Source organism: Rana temporaria, chromosome 11, assembly GCF_905171775.1.
Source record: "Rana temporaria chromosome 11, aRanTem1.1, whole genome shotgun sequence".
NCBI lineage: Eukaryota > Metazoa > Chordata > Amphibia > Anura > Ranidae > Rana > Rana temporaria.
In genome coordinates this window covers 56275591-56302775 of record NC_053499.1, presented here as the reverse complement: position 1 = coordinate 56302775, position 27185 = coordinate 56275591, and the positions used below count along the sequence as shown (strand labels likewise).

At 40.5% G+C, this 27185-nt stretch overlaps 1 protein-coding gene across 1 annotated transcript in view; it reads left to right on the top strand.

Moving 5' to 3' along the window:
- LOC120917342 (RNA-binding protein 4B-like) overlaps positions 1 to 16463 on the top strand; it is a 32110-nt gene extending 15647 nt beyond the window's left edge. The window contains exon 2 of the mRNA XM_040328566.1: positions 14924 to 16463. Within this exon, the coding sequence (XP_040184500.1) occupies positions 14970 to 15983 (1014 nt within the window). The 5' untranslated portion in view covers positions 14924 to 14969 and the 3' untranslated portion in view covers positions 15984 to 16463. The remainder of the gene's footprint in view (positions 1 to 14923) is intronic.
- Positions 16464 to 27185: the final 10722 nt, after the last annotated feature.

Genomic DNA, 27185 nt, shown 5'->3' with positions numbered 1-27185 from the left:
ACAGGAGTTTCTATTGCTTTATTTCAACAATTGCTTTCTTCTTGCCACTCTTCCATAAAGGCCAGATTTGTGGAGTGCACAACTAATAGTTGTCCTATGGACAGATTCTCCCACCTGGGTTGTGGATCTCTGAAGCTCCTCCAGAGTTACCATGGGCCTCTTAGCTGTATATCTGATTAATGTTCTCCTTGCCCGGCCTGTCAGTTTAGGTGGACAGCCATGTCTTGGTAGGTTTGCAGTTGGGCCATACTCTTTCCATTTTCTGATGATGGATTGAACAATATTCCGTGAGATGTTCAAAGCTTGGGACAGTTTTTTATAACCTAACCCTGCTTTAAACTTCTCCACAACTTTATCTCTGACTTGTCTGGTGTGTTCCTTGATGATGCTGTTTGTTCACTAAGTTTCTCTAACAAACCTCTGAGGGCTTCACAGAACAGCTGTATTTATACTGAGATTAAATTACACACAGGTGGACTCTATTTACGAATTCGGTGACTTCTGAGGGCAATTGGTTCCACTAGATTTTAGTTGGGGGTATCAGAGTAAAGGGGGCTGAATACAAATGCACCCCACACTTTTCACATATTTATTTGTGAAACATTTTGAAAACCATTTTTAATTTTCCTTCCACTTCACAATTATGTGCCACTTTGTGTTGGTCTACCAAATAAAATCCCAATAAAATACATTTACATTTTTTGTTGTAACATGAGAAAATGTGGAACATTTCAAGAGGTATGAATACTTTTTCAAGGCACTGTAAATGGATCGATAGATTGAGAGTAGTAGAGGCATTCATGAGTCTCGATCGAAGTTATGTGACTAAATAAGAGATGTTTATTCTGCCCAACATTTTGATAGATCAACTGAGTGGACTGTGATATATGGAAATGCTAGACAGAATAAATCCCTCTTGTTTGGAAATGTGCATTTGTGTGAAGCAGATGTGTAATTAGAACCTTCAGGGTCCCAGTGCAAGAAACCGTAAAGGACCCCTGACCTGGGCCCTTCCCACTGATCCCGGGGCCCTTTTCTCCCATTGTGGTCCCACAATGGGCCACCTTCCTGCCGTCTTGGGGCCCTCACACGGTGGCGGAACGCCAGAGCCTAGTCGCAAGTACGACCTTTGTGACCCTGGTAGTTCCGCTACTGGTGTCAGTAGTTTTTTATTTTTGTTTTATTTTTTCATCATTTTTTTTTTATTATATATTTTTTTACAAATTAATTTTATATTATTTTTTTTACTTATTTTATAGGCCCCTCGTTGGGGGCAATGGAGGACGGTACTGAGGACAGATTCTTCAGTCCCTTTCTCTGCAGCCTCAGCTACACAGAATGAATGAACAGGAATAGCTCTGTACATAGCTTCCATTCATTCATAAACTGAGGCATAGTAAACACAGTTAACTATGCCCAAGCTATAAATCAGGGTTCGATAAACCCCAGGCGCCAGGTCGCAATTGCAAATAGAATTAGCGACCTGGGGCGGCACAGCTGGGGTATCCTGTGTCTCAGTGCGCCTCCACCTCCCCCGCCGCGCCGGTCGGTAATTGAGGCCTATGCTTCCTTCTGTGATCTGGCGCCATCTTGTGGTGGCAGTTGGTATGACAAAACAACCAGCAATGCAAATGGAGCTTTCCGTGTCTGTTTTCACTGCCATCTTCTTCCCTCTAATTAGAACTTCCAAAACATTATATAATATTTTTTATTCTAACACCCTAGAGAATAAAATGGCGGTCGTTGCAATACTTTCTGTCACACCGTATTTGAGCAGCGGTCTTACAAGCACACTTTTTTGGGAAAAAATACACTTTTTTTAATAAAAAAAAAAGGAACAACAGTAAAGTTTGCCCAATTTTTTTTTATATTGTGAAAGATAATGTTACGCCGAGTAAATTGATACCCAACATGTCACGCTTCAAAATTGCGTCTGGTCGTGGAATTGCGACAAACTTTTACCCTTTAAAATCTCCATAGGCAATGTTTAAAAAATTCTATAGGTTGCATGTTTTGAGTTACAGAGGAGGTCTAGGGCTAGAATTATTGCTCTCGCTCTACCAATCGTGGTGATAACTCACATGAGTGGTTTGAACACCGCTTTCATATGCGGGCGCTGCTCACGTATGTGTTCGCTTCTGCGCGCAAGCTCGGCGGGACGGGGTGCGTTCCTGGCTCCTAACTTTTTTAGCTGGCTCCTAGATTCCTTTTTTTTTTAACCGCCGTGGGGGTCTATGCCCGGAAGTGGGTGCAAATACCTGTATTATACAGGTATTTGAAAAGTGCCAAATGTGACACCAGAGGGGGGGAGGGTTCCAAAAGGCGGAGGTTCCGTTTTTGTGTGGACCTCCGCTTTAAAGACCAAACCCTTTCTGACATTTGTTGCTCACAAGTAAAAATCATTATTTTCTGATAGAAAAATTACTTGGAACACCCAAACATGATATATATTTTTTTAAAGCAGAGACCCCAGAGAACAAAATGGTGGTTGTTGCAATATTTTATGTCAAACCTTATTTGCTCAGCGGTTTTTCAAACACAATTAAAAAAAAAATACACTTTAATGAATTAATAAAAATAAATAAACAGTTAAGTTAACCCAATTATTTTAAAATTATGAAAACTCTCGCACTATAAAATACAAATTTGGAAGTGATGTAATGTATTGTATTGTAATGTATTCTTTCATTTCTGAGCATGAGTGGTCTCGGTCTTCTATATTTGTTTTCAGACGAATACTGTACTGATTAGATGAAAATTGTTTGTTCTATTATCATACGAGAAAACTTTTCATGTTTGTCCCTTTGGATAATATTGCATTAACCGTTTTGACTGGCTCTCAAAAGCTGTGTACTAACAATCAGATTATCGTACGATCGCTTTGAAAGCGGTATTTTTTTTCCTGATTTTCTCTTCGTGTGTACTGGGCACAATCCTGGCAGTAAGTTGTTGTGTATCTTTTCAATGGTCGTGGACAACATTTGAAGTCTGATATGAAGCAGTGGTGGTCTGGATCGGTCCCTCCGCAGCATCAAATGGTTTAACATCATCATAATATACTATTCTTTCTGGACTCGACAGAATCCATCAAGATGGTGGCAGAGCTTTTTTGCCGAGGAAAACGGTCGTGTGTACGTTTTTCATCGAGAAAACTGTTGAGGAACTCGACGAGGAAAAAAGAGAACAAGTTCTCTTTTTCCTCGACGGGAGTCTCAATTTCCTCGTCGTGTTCCTCGTCGGGCTGGTTTTCGACGAGAAACACGTTTGTGTGTATGCTAAGAAACCCACGCATGCTCAGAATAAAGTATGAGACGGGAGCGCACCTTCAGGTAAAAGTAGCGTTTGTAATGGAGATAGCACATTTGTCACGCTGTAACAGACTGAAAAGTGCAAATCGTCTCTCACCAAACTTTTACTAACATGCAGTAACATGAGATTAGCAAAAGCAGCCCCAAGGGTTGTGCCAGTGGAATCGAACTTCCCCTGCCGTCCTACCTGTTGAACGTCACCGCGTTTGAAAACGACGAGATTTGGTCTTGACAGTGTGTACGCAAAGAAAGCTTGTCAAGTTTCTCGACAAGCCTAACGAGGAACTCGTCGAGGAAAACGACGTGTGGCCACACAGGTGTATCCCATATCCCCCCTAAATTAACCCTCTCTATGCTGTATATACAGACATTTCACATCAATCATTTTTACTACTCCTTCCCTCCCTAAACTTACTAATACCCACAAAGACAAAAAAACTACACATATATTTACATAGTTGCAAACATTCTTAAAATGCAGACTTGCTTTAAACATTGTATCTTTTCGTGACTCGTCTCCAAAGAACATTACATTTCTCTTATCCTGTATCCCTCTGTTCAACCTAGAAAAGAGCATAGAAAGTATAGATCATAGTCCCTGTTCATCCCATCAGGATCCAGGGACTGTAAAGCCCTGTACACACGATCAGATATCTGATGGAATCTAATCCGATGGATTTTTTCGTCGGATATCTGATGAAGCTGACATTCATCAGTCTTGCCTACACACCATCGGTCAAAAATCTGACCGTGTCCAACGCGGTGACGTAAAACACTATGGCGTGCTGAGAAAAATGAAGTTTAATGCTTCCGAGCATGCATCGACTTGATTCTGAGCATGCGTGGATTTTTGACCGATGGACTTCCACACAGACGATCAGATTTTTCTGTTGGTTCTTTATCCATAGGAAAATTTTAAAACATGTTCTATTTTTTTTCACCGATGGAAAACAAACCGATGGGGCCCACACACGATTGGTTTTCCGATGAAAACGGTCCATTGGTCTGTTTTCATCAGACAAACCGATCGTGTGTACAGGGCTTTACAGTGGCGGCTGGTGCGCAAACAAACTGAAAAATTCAAAAAAAAAAAAAACACCAATTGCAGCCTCACTGTGCCCATGAAACGCAGCCACTGTGCCCATGAAACGCAGCCACTGTGCCCATGAAACGCAGCCACTGTGCCCATGAAACGCAGCCACTGTGCCCATCAAACGCTGCCACTGTGCCCAAACGCTGCCACTGTGCCCATCAAGCGTAGCCACTTTGCCCATCAAACGCTGCAACTGTGCCCATTAAGCGTAGCCACTTTGCCCATCAAACGCAGCCACTTTGCCCATCAAATGCAGCCACTTTGCCCATCAAAAGCTGCCATTGTGCTCCAAATGTTGCCACTGTGCCCATTAAATGCTGCCACTGTGCCCATTAAATGCTGCCACTGTGCCCCAAATGTTGCCACTGGTAGCGGGTGACGGCGGCGAGCAGGGTCCGGTGTCCTCCATTTCTTCCCCGACCCTATGTCTTCTCCTGCCCGCCCCTCCTCTCGTCCTCTGCTATGGTTGGACATCTGATAGGCGTCCAATCACAGCGCCTGTCGTTTCAGCCAATCAGGTGACAGGTAACACAGACCCAGTGCACCTGATTGGCTGAGAGGCGGTTCAATGTTAGCAAAGTGAATTCCTTCGCTTTGCTAACATACAGCTGAGTGAGAAGCAAATGCACAGCGTTACGCCCGCTTCTCAAATTTTTGGCCGCCTATTAGTGCCAATGGTGCTTCCAAAAAAACACCCCCACCCCTGTAATTCAGGTGCCTGGTGCCCGAAAAGGGGCCGGACACCGGAATAGGGGGTGTGCCAGTCACCATAGATAGATTCATGCAATGCATTAATCTATTTATGGTAATTAGAGCGGTGCCAGGAGAGGGGGGATGGCGCTCCTGCGCCCTTTATGGACGCACCCCTGCTGGACTGTAATCTGTTAATCCATCATACCTCTCTTTGTTTCAGCTTTGAAATCCTGTCACCCCCTCTCTTATCTCTATACATTTCTTCCAGAACCATAAATCGCAGATCCGAATCTTTATGTCCCTTCTCTGAAAAATGCTTCAATACTGGTAATCCAGGTTGTTTATTCCTAATGGTGCTGCAGTGTTGGGCAATCCTGTCTTTCATTTTTTTGTGTAGTTTCTCCCACATAAATCAACTTGCAAGGGCACATTAAAATATAGATTACATAGGTGGACTGGCATGCGTGAAAGCCTTTCACCATACATTTCTGACCACTGCTGGGATTTACATACTTGTCACCCTTCATCATCAAATTGCATTGTATGCATTTGAGACAAGTAAAGCATCATCTCTTAAAGCGGAGGTTCACCCAATCTTACAACATTATCCCAAACAACTTATTGCACTAACCACATAATGAATTGGCACAATTTATTTTCTTTTTTAAAATAAATAATGTGATATTACCATCTGAAAAGTGACTTTCTGTATTCCCCTCCCTTAATACTATCATGGTAACTGAAACAACATTCAATGCAATGATAAAAAAAAAAAACGATGGACCGCCGAACCTCCGCTTTAATGTCTTATTCCTTCGGCATGCTTTCAAAGGTATCTGCTGTATATCTTCTATCTGTGGGTACGCATGTTTAAGTAGAGGCCAATGTCGTTTAATGATTCTAAATATAAATCCTAGTATCTAGAAATGGAGCCGACATACCTCCCACATGTATCTTAAATTGGATCTCAGGGCAATATTCATTAAGCATTGCATCAAATCTTTTTAGGGAATATTGCCCTGAGATCCAATTTAAGATACATGTGGGAGGTATGTCAGTTTCATTTCTAGATACAAGGATTTATATTAATCACAACATGATTCAATCTCACCTCTTTACCATGCAAACTGACAGGAATCAATTGCTTTTGACAGTTTTGACCCACCTCACGTATAAATCTATATATGTACGGAGCATTGTTAGTGATGAAAGCCATGAAAGAAAAAAGATTTGAAGAGATGTGTCAAAAATTTAGGGAGCGGGGATATCCCGAGAATATTATCGTACAGGAAATCAGGAAGAGAAAGGGTAGCTGTGGGGAGATTGCCCTTTTCTATGCAATTAAACAGTTAAGCCCTGTACACACGATCGGTCCATCCGATGAAAACGGTCTGATGGACTGATAGTCAGTAGTGCCTACACACCATCGGTTACAAAACCAATTGTGTCAGAACGCAGTGACGTAAAATACAACGACGTGCTGAAAAAAAACGAAGTTCAATGCTTCCAAGCATGCGTCGACTTGATTCTGAGCATGCGTGGATTTTTAACCGATGGACGTGCCTACAAACGATCGTTTTTTTTCTAACGGTTAGGCATCCATCGGTTAAATTCAAAACAAGATTGTTATTTTTTTTAACCTATGGATAAATAACCGATGGGGCCCACACACGATCGGTTTGGTCCGATGAAAACGGTCGATCAGACCGTTCTCATCGGTTTGACCGATCGTGTGTATGCGGCATCAGAGAAATTGAATGTTTTGGAGACGAGTCATGAAAAGATACAGGTCCAGATTCACGTAGGGAGCGCGTATTTGTGAGTGGGCGTAACGTATCCTATTTACGCTACGCCTCAGCAACTTTGACAGGCAAGTGCAGTATTCACAAAGCAAAGTTGCGGCAGCGTAGCGTAAATAGGCCGGCGTAAGCCCGCCTAATTAAAATGTGGAACATGTGGTCGTGTTTTATGTTAATTTATTGTGACCTCACGTAAATGACGCTTTTTACGAACGGCGCATGCGCCATCCGTGAAAGTATCCCAGTGCACATGCTCCAAATTAACCCGCAAAAAGCCAATGCTTTCGTCGTGAACGTAAATGACGCACAGCCCTATTCGCGAACGACTTACACAAAGAACGTAATTGACGGAAAATTTGACGCTGGCCCGACGTCCATACTTAACCACTTAAGCCCCGCACCTTTAGGCAGCTAAATGCCTAGGCCAGGTTTTGCGATTCGGCACTGCGTCGCTTTAACAGACAATTGCGCGGTTGTGCGATGTGGCTCCCAAACAAAATTGGCGTCCTTTTTTCCCCACAAATAGAGCTTTCTTTTGGTGGTATTTGATCACCTCTGCGGTTTTTATTTTTTGCGCTATAAACAAAAATAGAGCGACAATTTTGAAAAAAATGCAATATTTTTTACTTTTTGCTGTAATAATTATCCCCCAAAAACATATATACATTTTTTTTCCCTCAGTTTAGGCCGATACGTATTCTTCTACCTATTTTTGGTAAAAAAAATCGCAATAAGCGTTTATCGATTGGTTTGCGCAAAATTTATAGCGTTTACAAAATAGGGGATATTTTTATTGCATTTTTATAAATTTTTTTTTTTACTACTAATGGCGGCGATCAGCGATTTTTTTCGTGACTGCGACATTATGGCGGACACTCCGGACAATTTTGACATATTTTTGGGACCATTGTCATTTTCACAGCAAAAAATGCATTTAAATTGCATTGTTTATTGTGAAAATGACAGTTGCAGTTTGGGAGTTAACCACAGGGGGCGCTGAATGTGTTAGGCTTCACCTACTGTGTGTTTACAACAGTAGGGGTGTGTGGCTGTAGGTCTGATGTCATCGATTGTGTCTCCCTATAAAGGGGATGACACGATTGATGCGCCGCCACAGTGAAGCACGGGGAAGCCGTGTTTACATACGGCTCTCCCCGTTCTTCAGCTCCGGGGAGCGATCGCGACGGAGCGGCTATAAACGAATAGCCGTGCCGTTGTCCCGGATCGCTCCCCGAGGTAAGCCGCACGCAGCGGGGGGGTCCCGATCGGACCCCCGACCCGCGGAAAGGCAAGGACGTATATATACGCCCATCTGTCTGTCCGTGCCTTTATGCCGGAAAAAGCCTTAAGTAAATGGCGTATCTGTTCTGCGACAGCCGGGCGTATGTTCGTGAATAGGCGTATCTAGCTGATTTACATATTCAATGCGTAAATCAGCGTACACGCCCCTAGCGGCCAGCGTAAATATGCAGTTAAGATACGACGGCATAGGCGACTTACGCTGGTCGTATCTTAGACAAATTCTGGCGTATCTGATTCTTTGAATCAGGCGCCAAGATACGACGCCTCACACTCAGAGATATGACGGCGTATCTGGAGATACGCCGTCGTATCTCCTACGTGAATCTGGGCCACAATGTTTAAAGCAAGTCTGCTATTGATGAATTTTTGCAACTATGTACAGTGGGGATCGAAAGTTTGGGCACCCCAGGTAAAACATTTGTATTAATGTGCATAACGAAGCCAAGGAAAGATGGAAAAAATCTCCAAAAGGCATCAAATTACAGATTAGACATTCTTATAATATGTCAAAAAAAGTTAGATTTTATTTCCATAATTTACCCTTTAAAAATTACAGAAAACAAAAAAAATGGCGTCTGCAAAAGTTTGGGCACCCTGCAGAGTTAATACCTTGTACTGCCACCATTGGCAAGTATCACAGCTTGTAAACGCTTTTTGTAGCCAGCCAAGAGTCTTTCAATTCTTGTTTGAGGTATCTTTGCCCATTCTTCCTTACAAAAGTCTTCCAGTTCTTTGAGATTTCTGGGCTGTCTGTCACGCACTGCTCTTTTAAGGTCTATCCATAGATTTTCAATTGTTGAGGTCAGGAGATTGTGAAGGCCATGGCAAAACCTTCAGTTTACGCCTCTTGATGTAATCCCCCGTGGATTTTGAGGTGCGTTTAGAATCATTATCCATTTGTAGAAGCCATCCTCTCTTTAACTTCAGCTTTTTCACAGATGGCATCAAGTTACCATCCACAATTTGCTGAAATTTTATTGAATGCATTTTTCCTTCTACTCGTGAAATGTTCCCTGTGCCACTGGCTGCAATACAACCCCAAAGCATGATTGATCCACCCCCATGCTTAACAGTTGGACAGAGGTTCTTTTCATTAAATTCTGTGCCCTTTCTTCTCCAAACGTACCTTTGCTCATTCCGGACAAAAAGTTATATTTTAACCTCATCGGTCCACAGAACTTGTTTCCAAAATGCATCAGGCTTGTCTATATGTTCATTTGCAAAGTTCAAACGCTGATTTTTGTGGTGAGGACGTAGAAAAAGGGTTTTCTTCTGATGACTCTTCCATGAAGACCATATTTGTACAAGTATCTCTTTATAGTGGAATAGTGTACCACAACTCCAGTGTCTGCCAGATCTTTCTGGAGGGATCATGCAGTCAAACGTGGGTTTTGAATTGCTTTTCTCACAATCCTGTGAGCTGTTCTGTCTGATATTTTTCTTGGTCTTCCAGATCTTACTTTAACTTCCACTGTTCCTGATGACTGCCATTACTTAATTACATTCCAAACAGAGGATATTGACATCTGAAAACGCTTTGCTATCTTCTTATAGCCTTCTCCAGCTTTCTGAGCGTCAACTATTTTCAGTTTCAGTTTTCTAGACAACTGCTTAGAAGACCCCATGGTGCTGATTGTTGGGGCAAGGTCCGATGAGTCTGGGCATTTAAAACCTTTGAGATTGACATCACCTGGTCTTCCCAGACGATGATTGAGAACAATCCATGACACTGGCAGGTCTCAGCTTTGCAAAGGGGGCAGTGCATGCTATAAATTCTGCAGGGTGCCCAAACTTTTGCAGACGCCATTTTTTTGTTTTCTGTAATTTTGAAAGTGTAAATGATGGAAATAAAATCAAACTTTTTTTGACATATTATAAGAATATCTCATCTGTAATTTGATGCCTTTTGGAGATTATTCCATCTTTCCTTGGCTTCGTTATGCACATTAATACACATTTTTACCTGGGGTGCCCAAACTTTCGATCCCCACTGTAAATATATGTGCCGTTGTTTTTTGTCTTTGTGGGTATTAGTACGTTTAGGGAGGTAAGGAGTAGTAAAAATGATTAATGTGAAATGCCTTTTTCTACTGAAGATTGGTGGATCATTGGGAGCCCACTGTGACACTACTCCAGGAAAGTACAGAGATAAAAAGGAAGTAACTCACCCCATTATTTGAGATTATATATATATATATATATATATATATATATATATATATATATATATAGACACATATACATACAGTATATATAATTTATTTTTTCTGGACACCAAAATAGTTTGATTTAATCCAGGATAGGACAATTGTTACATATACAGTATTATTTTTACACCAATTCAGTCTTGGATGCCATATACATTTTTTACATTTTTGCATTGCTATTTACTTTATGGTTTATGGTGTGTACATATACATTTTTAAGTTGTACATAACGCTAGAGTATCTTGGTTAATAATCTAACTACATTATACCAGTGTATTGCACAACTGCCTGTGAAACTTAGAATGTATAATACCACGTACACATGGTCGAAATTTCCAACAACAAATGTTCGATCTGAGATTTTGGTCGGATATTCCAACCGTGTGTATACTCCATCGGACATCAAATGTTTGAGAGCTGGTTCTCAATTTTTCCAACAACAAAAGTTCTTGTCGGAAATTCCGATTGTCTGTATGCAATTCCGACGCACAAAAATCCTACCCATGCTCGGAATTAATTCGACACATGCTCGGAATCATTAACTTTAATTTTTCTCGGCTCGTCGTAGTGTTGTACGTCACCGCGTTTGACGTTCGGAATTTCCGACAACATTTGTGTGACCGTGTGTATGCAAAACAAGTTTGAGCGAACAATCTGTCAGTAAAAAAATCGACGGTTTTGTTGTCGAAATGTCCGATTGTGTGTACGTGGCATTAGTGTTTATTTTTTTTTTTAAAATTTGTGATTCTGAACTGTATACTTTGATCTGTAATGCTGAACTACCGTATTTATCGCGGTATAACGCACTCTGGCGTATACCGCGCACCCCCAAAGTGGCCCCCAATCCTGTGGGAAAAAAAGATTTTTTGTTTTTTTGTACTTACAGTTTTGGTATCTTGCGCGGCGTCCATCTGCGGCCTCGTCGGGTCCGGCGTCCTTCTGCGGCTTCGGGTGTCCTCTTCGGCGGGTCCGGTGTCCATCTTCGGCGGGTCCGGTGTCCATCTTCGGCGGGTCCGGTGTCCATCTTCGGCGGGTCCGGCGTCCTTCTGCGGCGTCCTCCCGCTCGTTTCCCGCCACGACTTTGAATACTGCGCCCGCATATAGCGAGCGCAGTACACTCGTGAATCTTCGGGCAGGCTCGGGCGCCTCTCGCACTGACGTCCTGTACGCTCAGGACGTCAGGACGTCAGTACGAGAGGCGCCGAGACTGCCCGAAGATTCACGAGTGTACTGCGCTCGCTATATGCGGGCGCAGTATTCAAACTCATGGCGGGAAAGCGGGTATCGGCGTATATCGCGCACCCACGATTTTGCCCTGATTTTCAGGGCAAAATAGTGCGCGGTATATGCCGATAAATACGGTATATACCCTGATCTGTAATGCTGAGCTAAAGACCCTGATCTGTGAGGCTGAGCTGTATACCCTGATTTGTGATGCTGAACTGTATTCCCTGATCTGTGAGGCTGAGCTGTATACCCTGATCTGTAATGCTGAGCTATATACCCTGATCTATAATGCTGAGCTATATACCCTGATCTGTACGGCTGAACTGTATACCCTAATTTGTGATGCTGAACTGTATACCCTGATCTGTGAGGCTGAGCTGTATACCCTGATCTGTAATGCTGAGCTGTATACTCTGATCTGTAATGCTAAGCTATATACCCTGATCTGTAAAGCTGAGCTATATACCCTGCTCTGTGAGGCTGAGCTGTATACCCTGATTTGTGATGCTGAACTATATACCCTGATGTGTGAGGCTGAACTGTATACCCTGATCTGTAATGCTGAGCTGTATACCCTGATCTGTGAGGCTGAGCTGTATACCCTGATCTGTGATGCTGTGGCTGTATATTCGGTCCTGTGATGCTGAGCTATATTATTATTATTTAAGGTACTTATATAGCGCCATCAATTTATGCAGCTCTTTACATATACATGTACATTCACATCAGTCCCTACCCTCAAGGAGCTTACATTAATCTAAGGTACCTAACTCACATTCATATACTAGGACCAATTTGGACAGAAGCCAATTAACTTATCATAGCATGTCTTTGGAGTGTGGGAGGAAACCAGAGTACCCCGGAGGAAACCTACGCAGGCACAGGGAGAACATGCAAACTCCAGGTATGCAGTGTCATGGTCAGGATTCAAACCAGCGACCCTTTTTACTGCTAGGCTATATACTCTGTCCTGTGATGCTGAGCTGTATACTCTGCCCTGTGATGCTGGGGCTGTATACTCTGTCCTGTGATGCTGGGGCTGTATACTCTGCCCTGTGATGCTGGGGCTGTATACTCTGCCCTGTGATGCTGGGTCTGTCTACTTCTGACACTATGGATGGAAGCAAGTGGAATACAGGGGATGGAGTTGGTGTATTCTATAAGGGTTTATGAGAAGTGGCAGGGGTCAAACAGGAAGGGCAGGGTCTAGTGCCCCCCCCCACCCTAAAACTTCACCAGCCACCAATGGTCTTACATAGCTATATCTGCAAAAGGGGCCAGTCTGAAGTGATCTAGCAAGATTTAATTTTCTGAATACATTTCCATTTTAAATCAGACTCTTTGGGGTTGACTTACTAAAGACAAATACTCTGTGCACTTTGCAGTTGCTTCAGAGCTTAGCAAATTACCAAAAGCTCTGATGAGTTTCATCATCCTATCATCTGCAAAAAAAAATTTGAAAATATTTTCTTGCATGTGATTTGGTACTTTTTGCAAAGTGACGCTTTACCTCATTTACTAAGCTCTGGAGCAACTGAACTTGCAAAGTGCAACTACACTTTGCAAAATGCACAGTCTATTTGCCTTTAGTACATCAACCCCTTTATGTATCTCAGGCCTCGTACACACGACTGAAGCCCCATACACACTATCAGTTTTCCTGACGGTTTTCTCTTCAGGTTTACCAAAACCATCTAATATAAGGTCAAACCTCAAAAGTTTCAATTTGTATGCAATCAGGCAGGCCCTTGTACTACATGGTTTTGGTAAACCTGATGCGAAAACCGTCAGGAAAACTGATAGTGTGTATGGGGCTTAAGTTTCTCAGCAAAAACCAGCAAGAAACTTGCTGGGAGATATTTGTTTGCAGAGGAAACCGGTCGTGTGTACATTTTCGTCGAGGAAACTGTCGAGAAACTTGACGAGCCAAAAAGAGAGCATGTTCTCTATTTCCTCGACGGGAATGGAGAAACTTGCCTTGTCGAGTTCCTCGACAGCCTAACAAGGAACTCGACGAGGAAAACTATGTGTTTCGCCCGTCGAGTTCCTCGGTCATGTGTACGAGGCTTCATAGTTCTTATTTAAATAGCAATAGGGATAATGACCTAACTCTCCTATGAAGAAATAGCCAACTAAGGGAGATTCTACAAATATGATTGTAAAATAATAGAACAGCAAGAAAATGGAATATGTAAATCACGTACTAAATAATGTTGGGGTAGTCTTTGAAAGAATGGCTTAAAATATATTTTAGTTGCCCTTTAGAAGGCTTGGCAAAGATATGAAAGAGACTATTGAGGATAATCTTAGTGCGACATGCATGGTTTTGGCCTTAAAGCATTCTGTTTGTCAGGGCAAAATAAAAATAAAAAACACATGCAGTACAAATCTGCAATACTTGCACATTTATATCCTTTTAAAGACCTTGTAAGTACAGAAAAGTACCCGCTGGTCTGCCAGATATGCACGTATGCGCTTAGCTACTATGTCTTGTTGTGGGCTGACAACATTCTGTAGTCTAGTAGTATATAACAGATCAAAAATGAGCAAATAAGGCCTCTTTCAAACAGGCATAATGCTGCCTCTTGAATGCCATTTGTTTTTGTTTTTGCCAGCCAGAGGGGGGTTTTAGCATTGAAATACAGTGCCACAATAACAAACAGATTGCTTAGCTTGTGGTCTCTTTAATGTCAGTGGGGGAGTTTGGAAAGAGGCACCTCTTGCCAAACTCGACATGCCAGGTAAAATTTGCCGCACTGAAAACGATTGCAGCCATGTCAATGTGTACTTACCCAGAAAAAACACAAAACCTCCTGCACTCTGGTGTTTCGCCAAACCGGGTACAGCAGTATAGTCTACCGGCAAAGTCAGAAGTCTTGCAGCCCTCCAAAGAACAAAGGGTGTTCAAATGGCTAAAATGAAAAGAAAAAGAAAGGAGGGCGCATCGACCTTGTGCATTACCACTTAAAATTTAATATTAAAACAGAATAAAGGCAATGGTCCTACTCATAAAACAAACATAAGTAAGCGCTTTTCAGACAGCTGGACTGGACCTCACGGCACCTGCCAGTGAAACTTCAGACATCTGAACGGCTTGTGTACTTACCGCCTTGTTTGTTTGGAGGTAAGTGGTTGGGCGGAGATTAGAAAGCGGAGAAAGAAAAAAATCATTGTTAGAATTTACATTTATGGTTGTCTACTCGCTACAGTAAGTCAAACTAAACCAAATCATTTTACTGCAGAATATCTGAGTACCATATAATTGCCTAATCATTTTGTTTTGTTTTTAACTAGAAGGGGGACACAGCATTGGGATATTCTCAAACACTATCCCCAAGCCATGGTGAAGATTTTTGTTGGTGGTGTCTCTCCATCCGCATCCCCTGAAGAGTTAAAGAAGCTCTTTGAGAGTTATGGTCAGGTGAATGAATGTGACATTCTCAAAAACTATGCCTTTGTCCACATGGAAAGAGAGCAGGATGCTCACCGTGCTATTGGAGAATTGCACAAACAGGAGTTCTATGGCTCCCATCTTACTGTGGAATATGCAACGTCAAAGATTCGCAATGCCACCAAAATATACGTGGGCAATGTCTCAAGCAGGGCGACAACATCCCAAATAAAGGAGTTATTTGAGAAGTTTGGGAAAGTTGTGGAATGTGATATAGTAAAGAATTATGCTTTTGTACACATGGCCAAGGAAAGAGAAGCCATGGATGCGATTTTGCACCTTAATGATACACCTCTGGAGGACCAGAAGATCTTTGTTACTCTGTCCAAGAGCAACAATGCCCCAAAGAGCTCCAAGTTAGCATCTGCAGCAGTTGTTGCAGTCCAAACAGCACCCCAACCTCCTCCACCACCACCTGCTTATTACTTTCATCGCGGACGCCTGCCACAACCTCCACCTTCTTTCTCACCATTTTCACCTCGATGTTGGTATGAAAGGGAGTACTATGAGAGATACACATATGATTTCTACGACAGAAGTGGGCTTGGAGCTCGTGCTGCGTATGAAAGAGCCCTTGCTCCAGCTGCAGTGGTAGCTGCAGCTGCTGCAACCCTTCCAACTGCTCCCGTAGCTGCTGCTGCACCAGCTCCACCATCAATCAGCGCAGCCTTGGCTCCCGCAGCATACAGGGACAGAAGTCCTGTTGGCAGGAGGACAGCAGCAGCTGTTATGGCACAGTATGCTGATCCATATGGAGCATCTCAAGCTTACAGCCAGAGTTACAGCCAAGCCTACGCCTCTGCTTTCTCTCAGTATAGCTTGGGAGCAGCAGGTTACAGTCCCGCTGAGTACTACGAGAAATATGCTAACGGGTATGCAGGCCAGTACAGCCAAACTTATTAAGCTACACAAAACCACCTACACTCTCTTTTCCCAGTTTGCTTCTTTTTTTTTAATCTTATACAGAGAGAAAGTATTACAGTGCAGTAACTGGTGGGATTAAAACCTGTCAGTCTGTGAAAATGACATGGGACAGGGAAGCAGCAAATGGGAAACTGATTACTACACTATTTTAACGTAAATAATCATTTAAATGGTTTGTCTATACTGTGAGTTAGAGAGGCCAATACTATAGCATGCCTCTCCATACTAAGGAGTTATTGTGTAACAATGGTAATCAGAAAAACAGGAGCCCTAACAATATCAATCATGGATATCTCATACTTGCCTTCACAAACTTCTATCTTGGTTATGCATTTAGTGGAAAATATTATCACATATAACAATTAAATCATACTGATGATATAGAGATCTCTGTGTGTAACACTGAGCATCAGGTCAGATAATAAATTGTCCGGCTGGAAAGCAGTACGCTGCAACAGACTACCTTTTACCTGGGATAATTTCAGCACAGATAGGTCATGCAATAGCTGTACATTGAACCTCTCGGCTAGTATTTTTATATGACACAAGGAATGTAAGATACGATTTTAACAACAGATCATTCATATACAGGAAGGAGAGGATAATAGCAAGGACAAAAATGCTTTTCTAGAAAAAGGAAATAATGCAGAGATTTCTAAAGTTTCAATGGCAGATTGTAAAGTCTGTGATAGGGGTCAGTATTGGATCTGTGGTCCTCAGTGTGTGAATATTTCATAGCGCAGGTTGCTTACAGCAATTTTAAGGACTTCACATTTCTGTAAAGACTAAAAAGAGCATTGGGTGGAAGGTAACGGGGAAGCATGCATGGAAGATAATATTTACTGAATGTCCTCTGGTGGGTTCCTTCCTTATCTGCATATGCTACTGCTCATTTTGGTCTCCATTGTGGCTCTCAGGCCTCGTTCACACGACCGAGGAACTCGACTGGCGAAACACATCGTTTTGCTCGTTGAGTTCCTTGTGAGGCTGTCGAGGAACTCGGCGAGCCAATTTTCTCCATTCCCGTCGAGGAAAAAGAGAACATGCTCTCTTTTTGGCTCGACGAGTTCCTCGTCGAAAAATGTACACACGACCGATTTCCTCGGCAAAAAAAAAACCCAGCAAGTTTCTTGGTTTTTGCCGAGAAACTCGGTCGTGTGTACGAGGCTTCATATAGGAAACTGGTACAGTTCCACTATACAGGGCTTTTGCTAATGACTGTCAGTGGGCTATAAAAACAAAGATACACTTATCAGCACATGTTATGTATCACCAGGCTCCCTTTCTGAGAATTGCCAACTCAGTTTTCACTGCCGTGTTGAGACAGATGCAAAATGCTGACTCTCTATGGCATAGTGAATGAACAAGCGGAGGCAGGAAAGCCAATTCATTTATGTGCAAAAATAGAAGGGGCATAGAAGGAACTTCACAGAGCTGGATCTTTACATTTGCAGCTGTGAAGGCAATCATAATTTTATGCACAAGCTATATCCATAACTATTCTCCCACAATAAAAAAAATTGCCCAAAATGGAGTGCTTCTTTAAAAGAAAACTGTAGTCTTTCTGCAGTTTAACATACAGTATGTGATTGGCATAATGTAAATAATTTTTATCAATATCTATCAGTTTTTTAAGGATCTATGATCCTCTGTAGTAGTGTGAACAATATATTTCCATGGGACAGCCATAATTGCTCATTTCAGTTACAGGCTCTGCTTCCCTCCTAGTATTACAAAGCAGTGACTGTGCTTCATTGTTCTTCTCTCACAGTGCAAGTCTGATCTGAGCGAAACCAATAAATTCTCTTTATGGCCAACTCGGCTTATCGAAACAGCTGTTACATAGGGAAAAGCAATCACATTCTCTGCTATGCAGGTGATTGCTATAAGGAGCATTTATAAATGTGTATATAAAATACTATACTCAAACTACAGAGCAACAAGCAAGTAAAAGTGATTTTTTTTAATAATTACTGGTAAATGTTCCAAAACAACTCAATTTGTAAAAGACACTATAGTTTCCCCTCTACATCCCTTACCGGTGCCCCGCACAATAAGTCAGGTGAAACTGATTGGTCATGTCAGCTTGCGTGACATTTCAATAAAAAAACAGCTATTAATTACCATTGTTATTTATGAAACCGCTCTACATAACAGGGTCCTGGATAACAGATCCAATACTTTTACTTATGACAGTACTAAACAATATTAACAAGCAAAAAGAGTTTAGCATTAAAAACATATATTCAAATGTGATTAGTGAAAAACATAAATAGATTATTGTACTATGAGAAACACAATATTTAAAGTGTATGTATTGTACAGCCAACACTTTTTTTTTGTTTAAGATAGAGTTGGGAAAGATTAGAACTTTTTTAAATTACTGTCTATGTCCTCGCTGGTAAAATGACCTCCTCTATTTATCCTGGTGGCCACTGTCACAATTTTAGAATTGTTACAAGAAGAGGTTACAATGGGGGCACCTTTTCTGGGGACAGCTGTGTAAAAGTGTATTCCCTCTCTTTGTGTAGATTTCTTCTCACTTACTGTTGCATCTATGTGAAAGGAAATAAAGAGAAATCTCCCCAACAAGACACAGACACCAAAACAATTAACTGATATTGGCTTTAAAGTGGAACTTTACCCATAACAACCTGATAAAAAATAATGTTCTTTAGCAAGGAACATACGTTCCACTTGAGTAATTATTTACTATCAAAATCAGTGTGTGCTGTAAATTGCCTTCAGAATTGCTCCTGTTTCTTCCTGCCAGAGGCTGCCATTTTGCTGAAGTCCCTGAACAGCAGTTAACCATAAAGTGGAACCCATCGATTTATTGGTTTAAAAAAAGGTACATTTCTGGAATGCTGGGATTGCTAACTGTCACATTTGCTTGTGTCCTCGATCAAATGGCTGGTTTCATAAATGATCACATGTGCAGCACCATGGCAGTTGCAGATCAAACTGAAGCAGCTTCCCTGGCTGTAAAGGATAGGAGATTTAATTCCGCTTTAAGGCTGTCAGCAGAAGGGCCGCTACCAACTCGGCAGTGCTTAAAAATATAAGGCAACTGAGCATGTGCAGAGTAGATTCAGATAGCGTATTAATGGATTTTAAACAGTATAGTCAGTAAAGACCAGTTATTCTCAACCAGGGTTCCTCCAGCTATTGCTAGGGGTTCCTTAAGCTTTAGCTGTCTGACCTTTTGGTAGAGCCAGCCTGTAACGGTGGGATTCTGAAGGGGTTCAAACCTCCCACTGACCACCAAAGTAAGAGGCATATTTTCCATTGTCCCCCCCCCCCCCAAATTATTTTAGGGGTTTTTCTGGGGGGTAAAAAGTTTGAGAAAGACACTTATTTTTACTGTTTTATATCGCTATACCTGCAAAAGGGGCCAGCCTGAATTGATTTAGTAGAACTCTATTTTCTGACTAAAGTTCCACTTTAACCCTTCTCTACTCTATCCAAAACTAAAAAAAATTATAACAGTCTAAGATATACGGTAACAGTTAAAACCAGTTAGCCAAATATAAAGTTCAATTTGAAAAAAAAAACTGAATACATTAACAGGCGGAGACAGGGGTTGAGTTTTAATTTCTTAATTAAAATGTCCACTGAAACTGTAGTCTCAATATGGTTGCTAAAAACAAGAAGGTTGTCGATTTCAGCATGCCGTGAACATGAGCATTATTTGTCAGTTGGCTGAAATTGAATTGTAGGAGTGCATAAAACACTGATGAAGAATTGCAATAATTGCACCGTAGAGTTCACGTAGCTTTATTAATGTGTATATTCTTATAATTTATTAACTCGTGTTGGAAATGTTAAAGTGATGTTAGCACAATATACAGTTGTTTGTATAAATTGCTATAGAGTCTATCCTTCAAAGTTAATGTGCATAACAGGATTATACACTTAGCAAATTAGACAAGTGCCTAAACTGTTCTGTAGCAGAGGCAGTTTGACTTATTCATTCTTATGCCTTTATTTAACAGTGTGGTGAAAAGAGTGATGATGTAATGGAACCCATAGCTGAATTTAAATTGTATTTTAGCTGTTTAGTGTAGTCAGTATATACAAATTATTTTAGTTGCTATGGGTTACAGCACTTTGCTCATTGCTCTTTACCTTGTTAGGTAAAGGCCTAATTTTCTAAGCACTTCTAAATCTTAAGATTACTTGAGTGTTACAGCTTTGAGAGCAAGAAAATGCATAGTGATTGTAAAAGCACATTCAATTTCATATACAGTATGTTGTTTGGAGGCACAGAAGCCAATACAAATATATTTGTGAATGTATATTTCATATAGTAATACGGACAGTTTTAGTTTTAGTAATCCTTTAACAAAATGTAAACCCATTGCACTATTCATTATGTTAAAAAGATATAGAGAACTTTACTTCCATTGTGATGCATAGGACTAGTGTTCCTTTCACAATTTGTGTACATTTTAGTAATCGTTTAAATGTATAGAGTTCTAGCATTGTATAGTTAGTTAGAAAAAGTTGATATGCATAAGATGTATAACATTAGCTTATACAATAAAGAAGTAATAGACTGTTTATGTGTTGAGTACACAACATATAGGTGTATTAAAAATAGCTCTATTAAAATAGATTACCTAGACATAACTAGTTCTAAATAATGTATATTTATTCATTTGCACTTTTTGATGCATGCTCTAGTTGATTGGTTTAAACAAAATAAAGATTTTGTAGGCAATATCAGATATTTTAAATATGCATTAGAGAAAAGCTCCGTGATTGTGTTTTCATGCCAGCTGTTTAACTCGAGGTATAGCATGTTAAAATACCTCTCTCTTTTTTCCTTAAGGGGTCTACCCTTTTTAGTGCAACACCCCTCTTAACTACATACTTTCTATATTAACTACAGTCATTCAGTTAGAGTTTTTTTGTTAATCCTTACTGTACTTGATCTTATGTATTGAACCACAAACAAAAGATGATGGCTTTTTGGAAACTTCTGCCAAGCTGGAAATTAAGTGATATCTTCATCTGATTGGACATGTAACATAGTATTCATGATGATGATGTCCAGCAGGTCCATCAGTCTGAGTCCTAGGGACAGCTTGGATGCTCCAAATCTGCTGCTAACTATAAAACAGTGCCATTCAGCAGCACATTTTCAATTCGTTTTGCTGTATGATAACTTCTAAAGAGAGTAGGTGGCCCAAAATGGATAACCCCTTTAAGGAATTTTAAAAGAAAAGCAGTTGACTGATCCCACAGTATCTTGAACTCTGTGTCCAGTTTAAAAGGTAAAAGTGCACAGTTAAAGTGGAACTAAACTCTGAAATACTCACCTTCGCTCCAATGGTTTGATGCCTACAAGATCCCTTGACACTGCTGGCATTGCTTGATTGGCTAGCGTGCAATGATATAAATCCTGCAGGAGATTAGTCACACAAGCACAGTGCAGGAATGTATACTGAGCTGATGATGTGCAGTAGTGTACAATCTAGGGAAGACTGTGAGAAGGCAGGTAAGATTATTTTATTGCAGAAGAAACATGCAATGTCTCTTCTGCAATTAACAGTCTGCCTGATTCCAGTTTAAAAAAAAAAGAGTTTATTTTCGCTTTAAACTGGTAGACCGCAAACCGATGAAAAAAATATTGTGAAAAATGTGAGAAGACCACAGGGTAATTTAAGTTTGATGTACATCCTGCATGCTTTATTTCTGTAACACCTTTTCTATCAAGAGTCAACCTGATTTACTTAAACTAACACTACCTATTATTCGTCTTGCCAAAAAATTGTTTGCTACCCTCTGTCTATGAACCAGGTTCACTCTCTCCTTCCCTTTCCTTGTCCCATTTCTTTCCTCCCACTGAACAAGAATTGTCTATTACTCACAAGGCTCGGACAATAAGATGCAATAAAGATGTAATTCTGGAGGATACCACATGGTGCTTTTCCTCTCTCGTGACGCTGCCTAGTTTCAATGACGTTGCATCCAATTTCTGTCGAACTTTCTTCACCGTTCCTCCTTCAGCTGTTTTTCCTTCCCCTTTCTGCTTGTGAACTCAAGGCTGTTCATTCTTAAATGCCAAGGATTCACGTTCCTTATACAAGGGTTGCCATTTTATGCTTATCATCTCACAACATTATATGATACAATAAATACCTAAACAGCTCTTCTTTCTATAACTAAACTGCGGCATCTAGAAGTTATGGGCTGAATCAGTACTCATGCGAATGAAGCATATAAATGTGGGCTAACAATTTCACTGAAGTCCCCCATGGCTATTTTACAAGGATCTGGTGCCTTGGATACTAAAAAAGTATAACCTTCATAGCTCATTGCTTTATTCATAGCAATTGGTTTATATTTTAATAAAAATTTGTTAAAGTGACATTTTATTTGTGTATGTGTGAAAGTCTAGCTTTAAAGCTGCACAAATAAATGAATGAACTCAAGGGTTTAATATTTGCTGTGTACAAGTGAATAAAAATATATTTTCCTTTTACATGACTCACATGAGAGTCAGCTGTCTGCATAGGAAAATGCCTGACCCTCGCAGTAGAAAAGCTCAAACAAAACAAAAAAGTGCCTCTAGCTTGCTTGCTTCTGTTTGGCTTCCAACCAATTTTTTTTAAACTTGGTCGAGAACATTTTTACACTGCTATACACTAAGTATTAAACTTTTGATTTTCTGCATAATATATTAGTTCGGATTTTGTGCAGGAGCTCTAAGTGAAAGCAAAATGGCCATCCTTAATTTAGGGGCTTTGCCTCTCATATCTAAATTTTAAAAGTTTAAAATATTTGTAGCTTCACCTCAAAAGTTCTATCTTATTTAACACATGCCCTTTAATTGTGTTTGTATTGTCAGATGGGCTTCTGACTTTACCTTGCAATAGAAAGATATTTCCTCTTTAGATCATTTTTAGTCATGCTGCATATTGATATATATGCAAGCAAAAGGAATCTGATTAAGAATGAACGGACCTTAACAAACAACTTGTTCATTAAATATGTTGAATATCAAGTGGAATGTGACAATTGATTCTGTAATTAAATAGTTGAGTTGTGTACTGAAGTTTGTTTGAAGAATCCGTGCCGCTCCTCACCCACACCCTTCCGCTGTTATACCGCCTCGTCCACGCTTTCTCCGCTTGAAAAGATGGATGAAAACAACCTACCCCTTTGTCTTCTTTTGCAGACAAATCTCGAAAACTTTTAACCCCTTAACCCCCCAAAATCATGGTTGAATGCGTGAAATAGACAACAGATAAAGTTGGGTTCTAACAAGAGGGGGGAAGAGAGTATGTGGGAGGCTCTGAAAGGTGAGTAAACAGGTCACAATACACTGTTAATTATGTTTAATTACACCTCTCTTACCACCAGTTCTGCACAAGGAGTTGCATCACCATCCTGTTCATACATTTTGCTAAACTACAAACTATATTTGTCCCAGAATTACCTGTATATCTAAGGTGATCATCATAAACCTGACTGTATTCAAAGCTAATAGATCATGTAATGTAGTGTTTGCTAAAAAGGCCACCAGCCCTATTGGAAGCCACACCTAAATCTTCTGTTACCTCATTCTATTGACACATTACATTTGGTGTATTCAGAAAAAACTTTTATGTATATCATCCTAAATATTGCAAGTTTAAAAATGTTTTCCACTACATGCTACTTCAAGCCTCTAAGAGGCACATCATGTAGACTAAACATATATACTGCATACCATAGAAACATGATTGCTATTGATTCTCTATTACTTGTTTTAGGCCAGGTTCACACTATTGAGAATTCGCAATAGCAGGAGAATGTGAATGACTCTCTATGGAGCCGGTTCACATATCTCCGATGCGGCACCGGTGCGAATTTGCACAGGAGCCCTGTGCGTCTTTTGATCTGTTTTAGGTCTGAATTCAGGCAAAAATTCGGGCTGAAATCAGACCTGAAGCTGTGAAACAGGACACACAAGACCCCTGCTGGGAGCCGCATTGCCATCCAGTGTGAATGGAGCCTTAAAAGTGGGTGAATCTTCAGCAAACCTGCTACTTAATGCCTTACACTATATGGCCAGAGGTTTGTGGACACTTGACCATCAAACCTATATGAGCATATTGGACATCCCATTCCAAAACCATGGACACTGGAGTTATGCCTGCCACAACCACTATTGTTGCTACAACAGACTTTACTGATCTGGGAAGACTTTTCCCACAATTTTGAAGTGTGACTATCTGAATGTGCACCCATTCAGCCAGAATAGTTGCTGAATGAGGTTACTGATGATGAAAAAGAAGACCTGGCTTGCAGTCAGCTTTACAATTCATCCAGTATATCTTCAGTAAGCTTGAAGTCAGGGCTCTGGGCAGACCACTCAGGTTGCTTCACACCAAACTTGTCAAATAATGTCTGTATGGACCCAGATATGTGCAAATTCATACTGGAACAGCAAAAGGGCCTTACCCAAACTGTTACCACAAGTGTGGACAGACACACACAGAATAAATTGTCTCTTTTATGCGGTAGCATTAACAGTGCCCTTCACTGGAAGAATCTGAACTCAATAGGAGGGGTTTCCATATGCTTTTGGCAATGGTCAGGTGTCCATAAACTTTTGTCCATGTAGTGTATTTGCAAACCTACTCAGAGATCCCCTAAAATGATCTGGAGTACTGATTGGCTATTTCTAATTGTGAATGCTCCAACCTGCACGGTTTTATTGAATGAAGTCTGAGAATCTCCAATAGTATGGCTCCATATGCTGTCAGAAGCTGTACTTTTCCCAAATATAAGTGTTCAGCTTATGGAACTGCTTGAGCAGTTTCCTTGCTGCCGTCCATGTTAACATTCATCTTATCATATCATTAAAGAGGCAGAGCCTTGAATGAGGTTTGCAAGCAGCTCTCCCATAGACCTGCCTATATATAGAGTACCATGTTACTATAAGGAAATGGTACACTGGGTAAATTGGGTAGGTTTTAGTTAAAGAATGCTCTTATTATATTTTTAAGTAGAGAATTGTTTTATTATGGTGATGTTGCAATTATCAAATATTATATATCATCAACTATACCTTGAAGTTAAAGTTTCAATAGGCAAAATAAAAACTTTTGAATGGGAAAGGATAAAGATTATCTGCTCTCTCTGGAAGCAGAACAGACTTATTTTCCCTATTTTACTCTAAAGTGAAGAAAGCTGACATTTATTAGGTATAACGTTCACAGTTTATTTTTTATTTTTTTTTCATAAAAAGCACTGCATGCTCCTCTGAGGTTCCACACAGTAATCTGCACCCATATACAAAATTCAAAACATGGATTTTGATGCAAATTCAAATCATTGCATGTGAACATGGGTTTTAGTGTACCTATATGTACCTGAAAAAGGTTTAAAAACCTTCAAAGACTATCAGTGTACAAGACCCTATTGATTTGTACCCTACCACTGTATAGGAGTGCTGTATATAAATGGTACCTTTGTCCTGTAGAAATGTATATAACGATAGAAGAGAGGCTAAAGTGGACTTTAGTGGTACCGTATGTTTTTAACTGATTATCAGTCAAAGATTTAAGATTTTACAAAGGGGTTTTATTACAAAAAATTGAAAAAATCACAGAATAAAATATCATTTTATGACAAACATGCTGCAATAAATATTTTTTGACATCTCATGTGTTACCAATCAAGTATCAAACCATCCAAAATATATTGTGTAGATGCTCTACATGTTTTGCGTTTTTTTTGTATTATCCGCTTCCTCAGGAGTTTCGCACAAATATATATATTTTCTATTAGATGGTAAATGCATGAATTTTGTCATATTACTACAAATATATAAAAGAGAACATGTATTAATAATATTTTTTTACCATGTAGATATACACAATTGATCTTTTTTCATATACAGAGAGGCATTCATCCCACGAGCCATCCCCAGACCCCAACCAGAAATCTCACCATAAGGGGTATGTCATAAAAGGTCACCATGGGCCGGATCAGGAGGTGACCCACCCTGGAGGACACAGGAAATCTCGAAACGACACCTACATCCAGAGATTTGTTCTAAATAAATAGAAGTTTACATATGTCATTATACATATCTATAGGCCATTTAGGGCATAAAGATAAAACGTTGTATTAATTTAATTAGTTTCATTATCATTCACATTATGTACCTTTAAGGAAGTCTCAGCAATCTAACAGCATCAATGGCGATAAGGAAAAAGAGAAAGAACCCCTTTGGGTACAGGGAGATCTGGGAAAATAAATATTATTTTAATTATAATGCCTATTCAAAACCATATCAATTTTAAACACGCTATTGCCAGTAAAGTATTTACCTGGAATTGTCTAGTATATAAATATAACCAGAGTAATGGAGATCAGTTGCAGGGCATGCTGATGAGCATATACCGGTAATTAAATAGTGCACCTGTGTATTTAAAAGAAAGATTCCAGCATAAGGATAGGAATTTTTTCATTTTTCATTTTATAATGACCCTATTAAAAATATGTATGTTTAAACATGTGAAAAATAACAAGTAATTACCTTAGAGAATTTTGTAGATAGTGTATCAGTATACCAGTATAGCCCAACAGGCTGATAATTAGTTAGGTGTAATGAGCTTCCAATAAGCATATTCTCCTATAAACATTGTATAGATTTCCGCTGTTGAAATGCCAGTTTCAAAACAAATGTAACCAGTGCTCAAGAGGTGAGCTTACCATTGATGCTGTATAGAGAGACATAGAGACGCCTCCTATGCACAGAACACAGATGCTGTAATCACCACTGTGTCTATTTGTAGTGTGTCCAATCGAGAGATCCCACCCAGCGACGCCCACAGCGCCAAGCGTCTGACGTCACCGGACCCATGCCGCGCATGCGTCAGAAGGATGCATGCGCACTAGTCTCAAGTTGGCAGATGCACATTGCCATGCTCCGGCATGAGGATAGTGAGTGCCTCACATGGCGATTGGCCCCAGGGACACCCCCTACAGGACCATATGTCCACCAGGGAGTCACGAACGATCAGGTCACCCTGACCTGAATGCTCCTCTCCGTGCCAATGTCTATGGCGCCATTTTGAAAGAGGGCAGAACCACTCCTCCAGTATGAGATATCTAGAAGGGCCAGGCCCCCTGGTGGCGACAAGACCACCCTGGATTACTACTTTGCTGGGCAGCTAG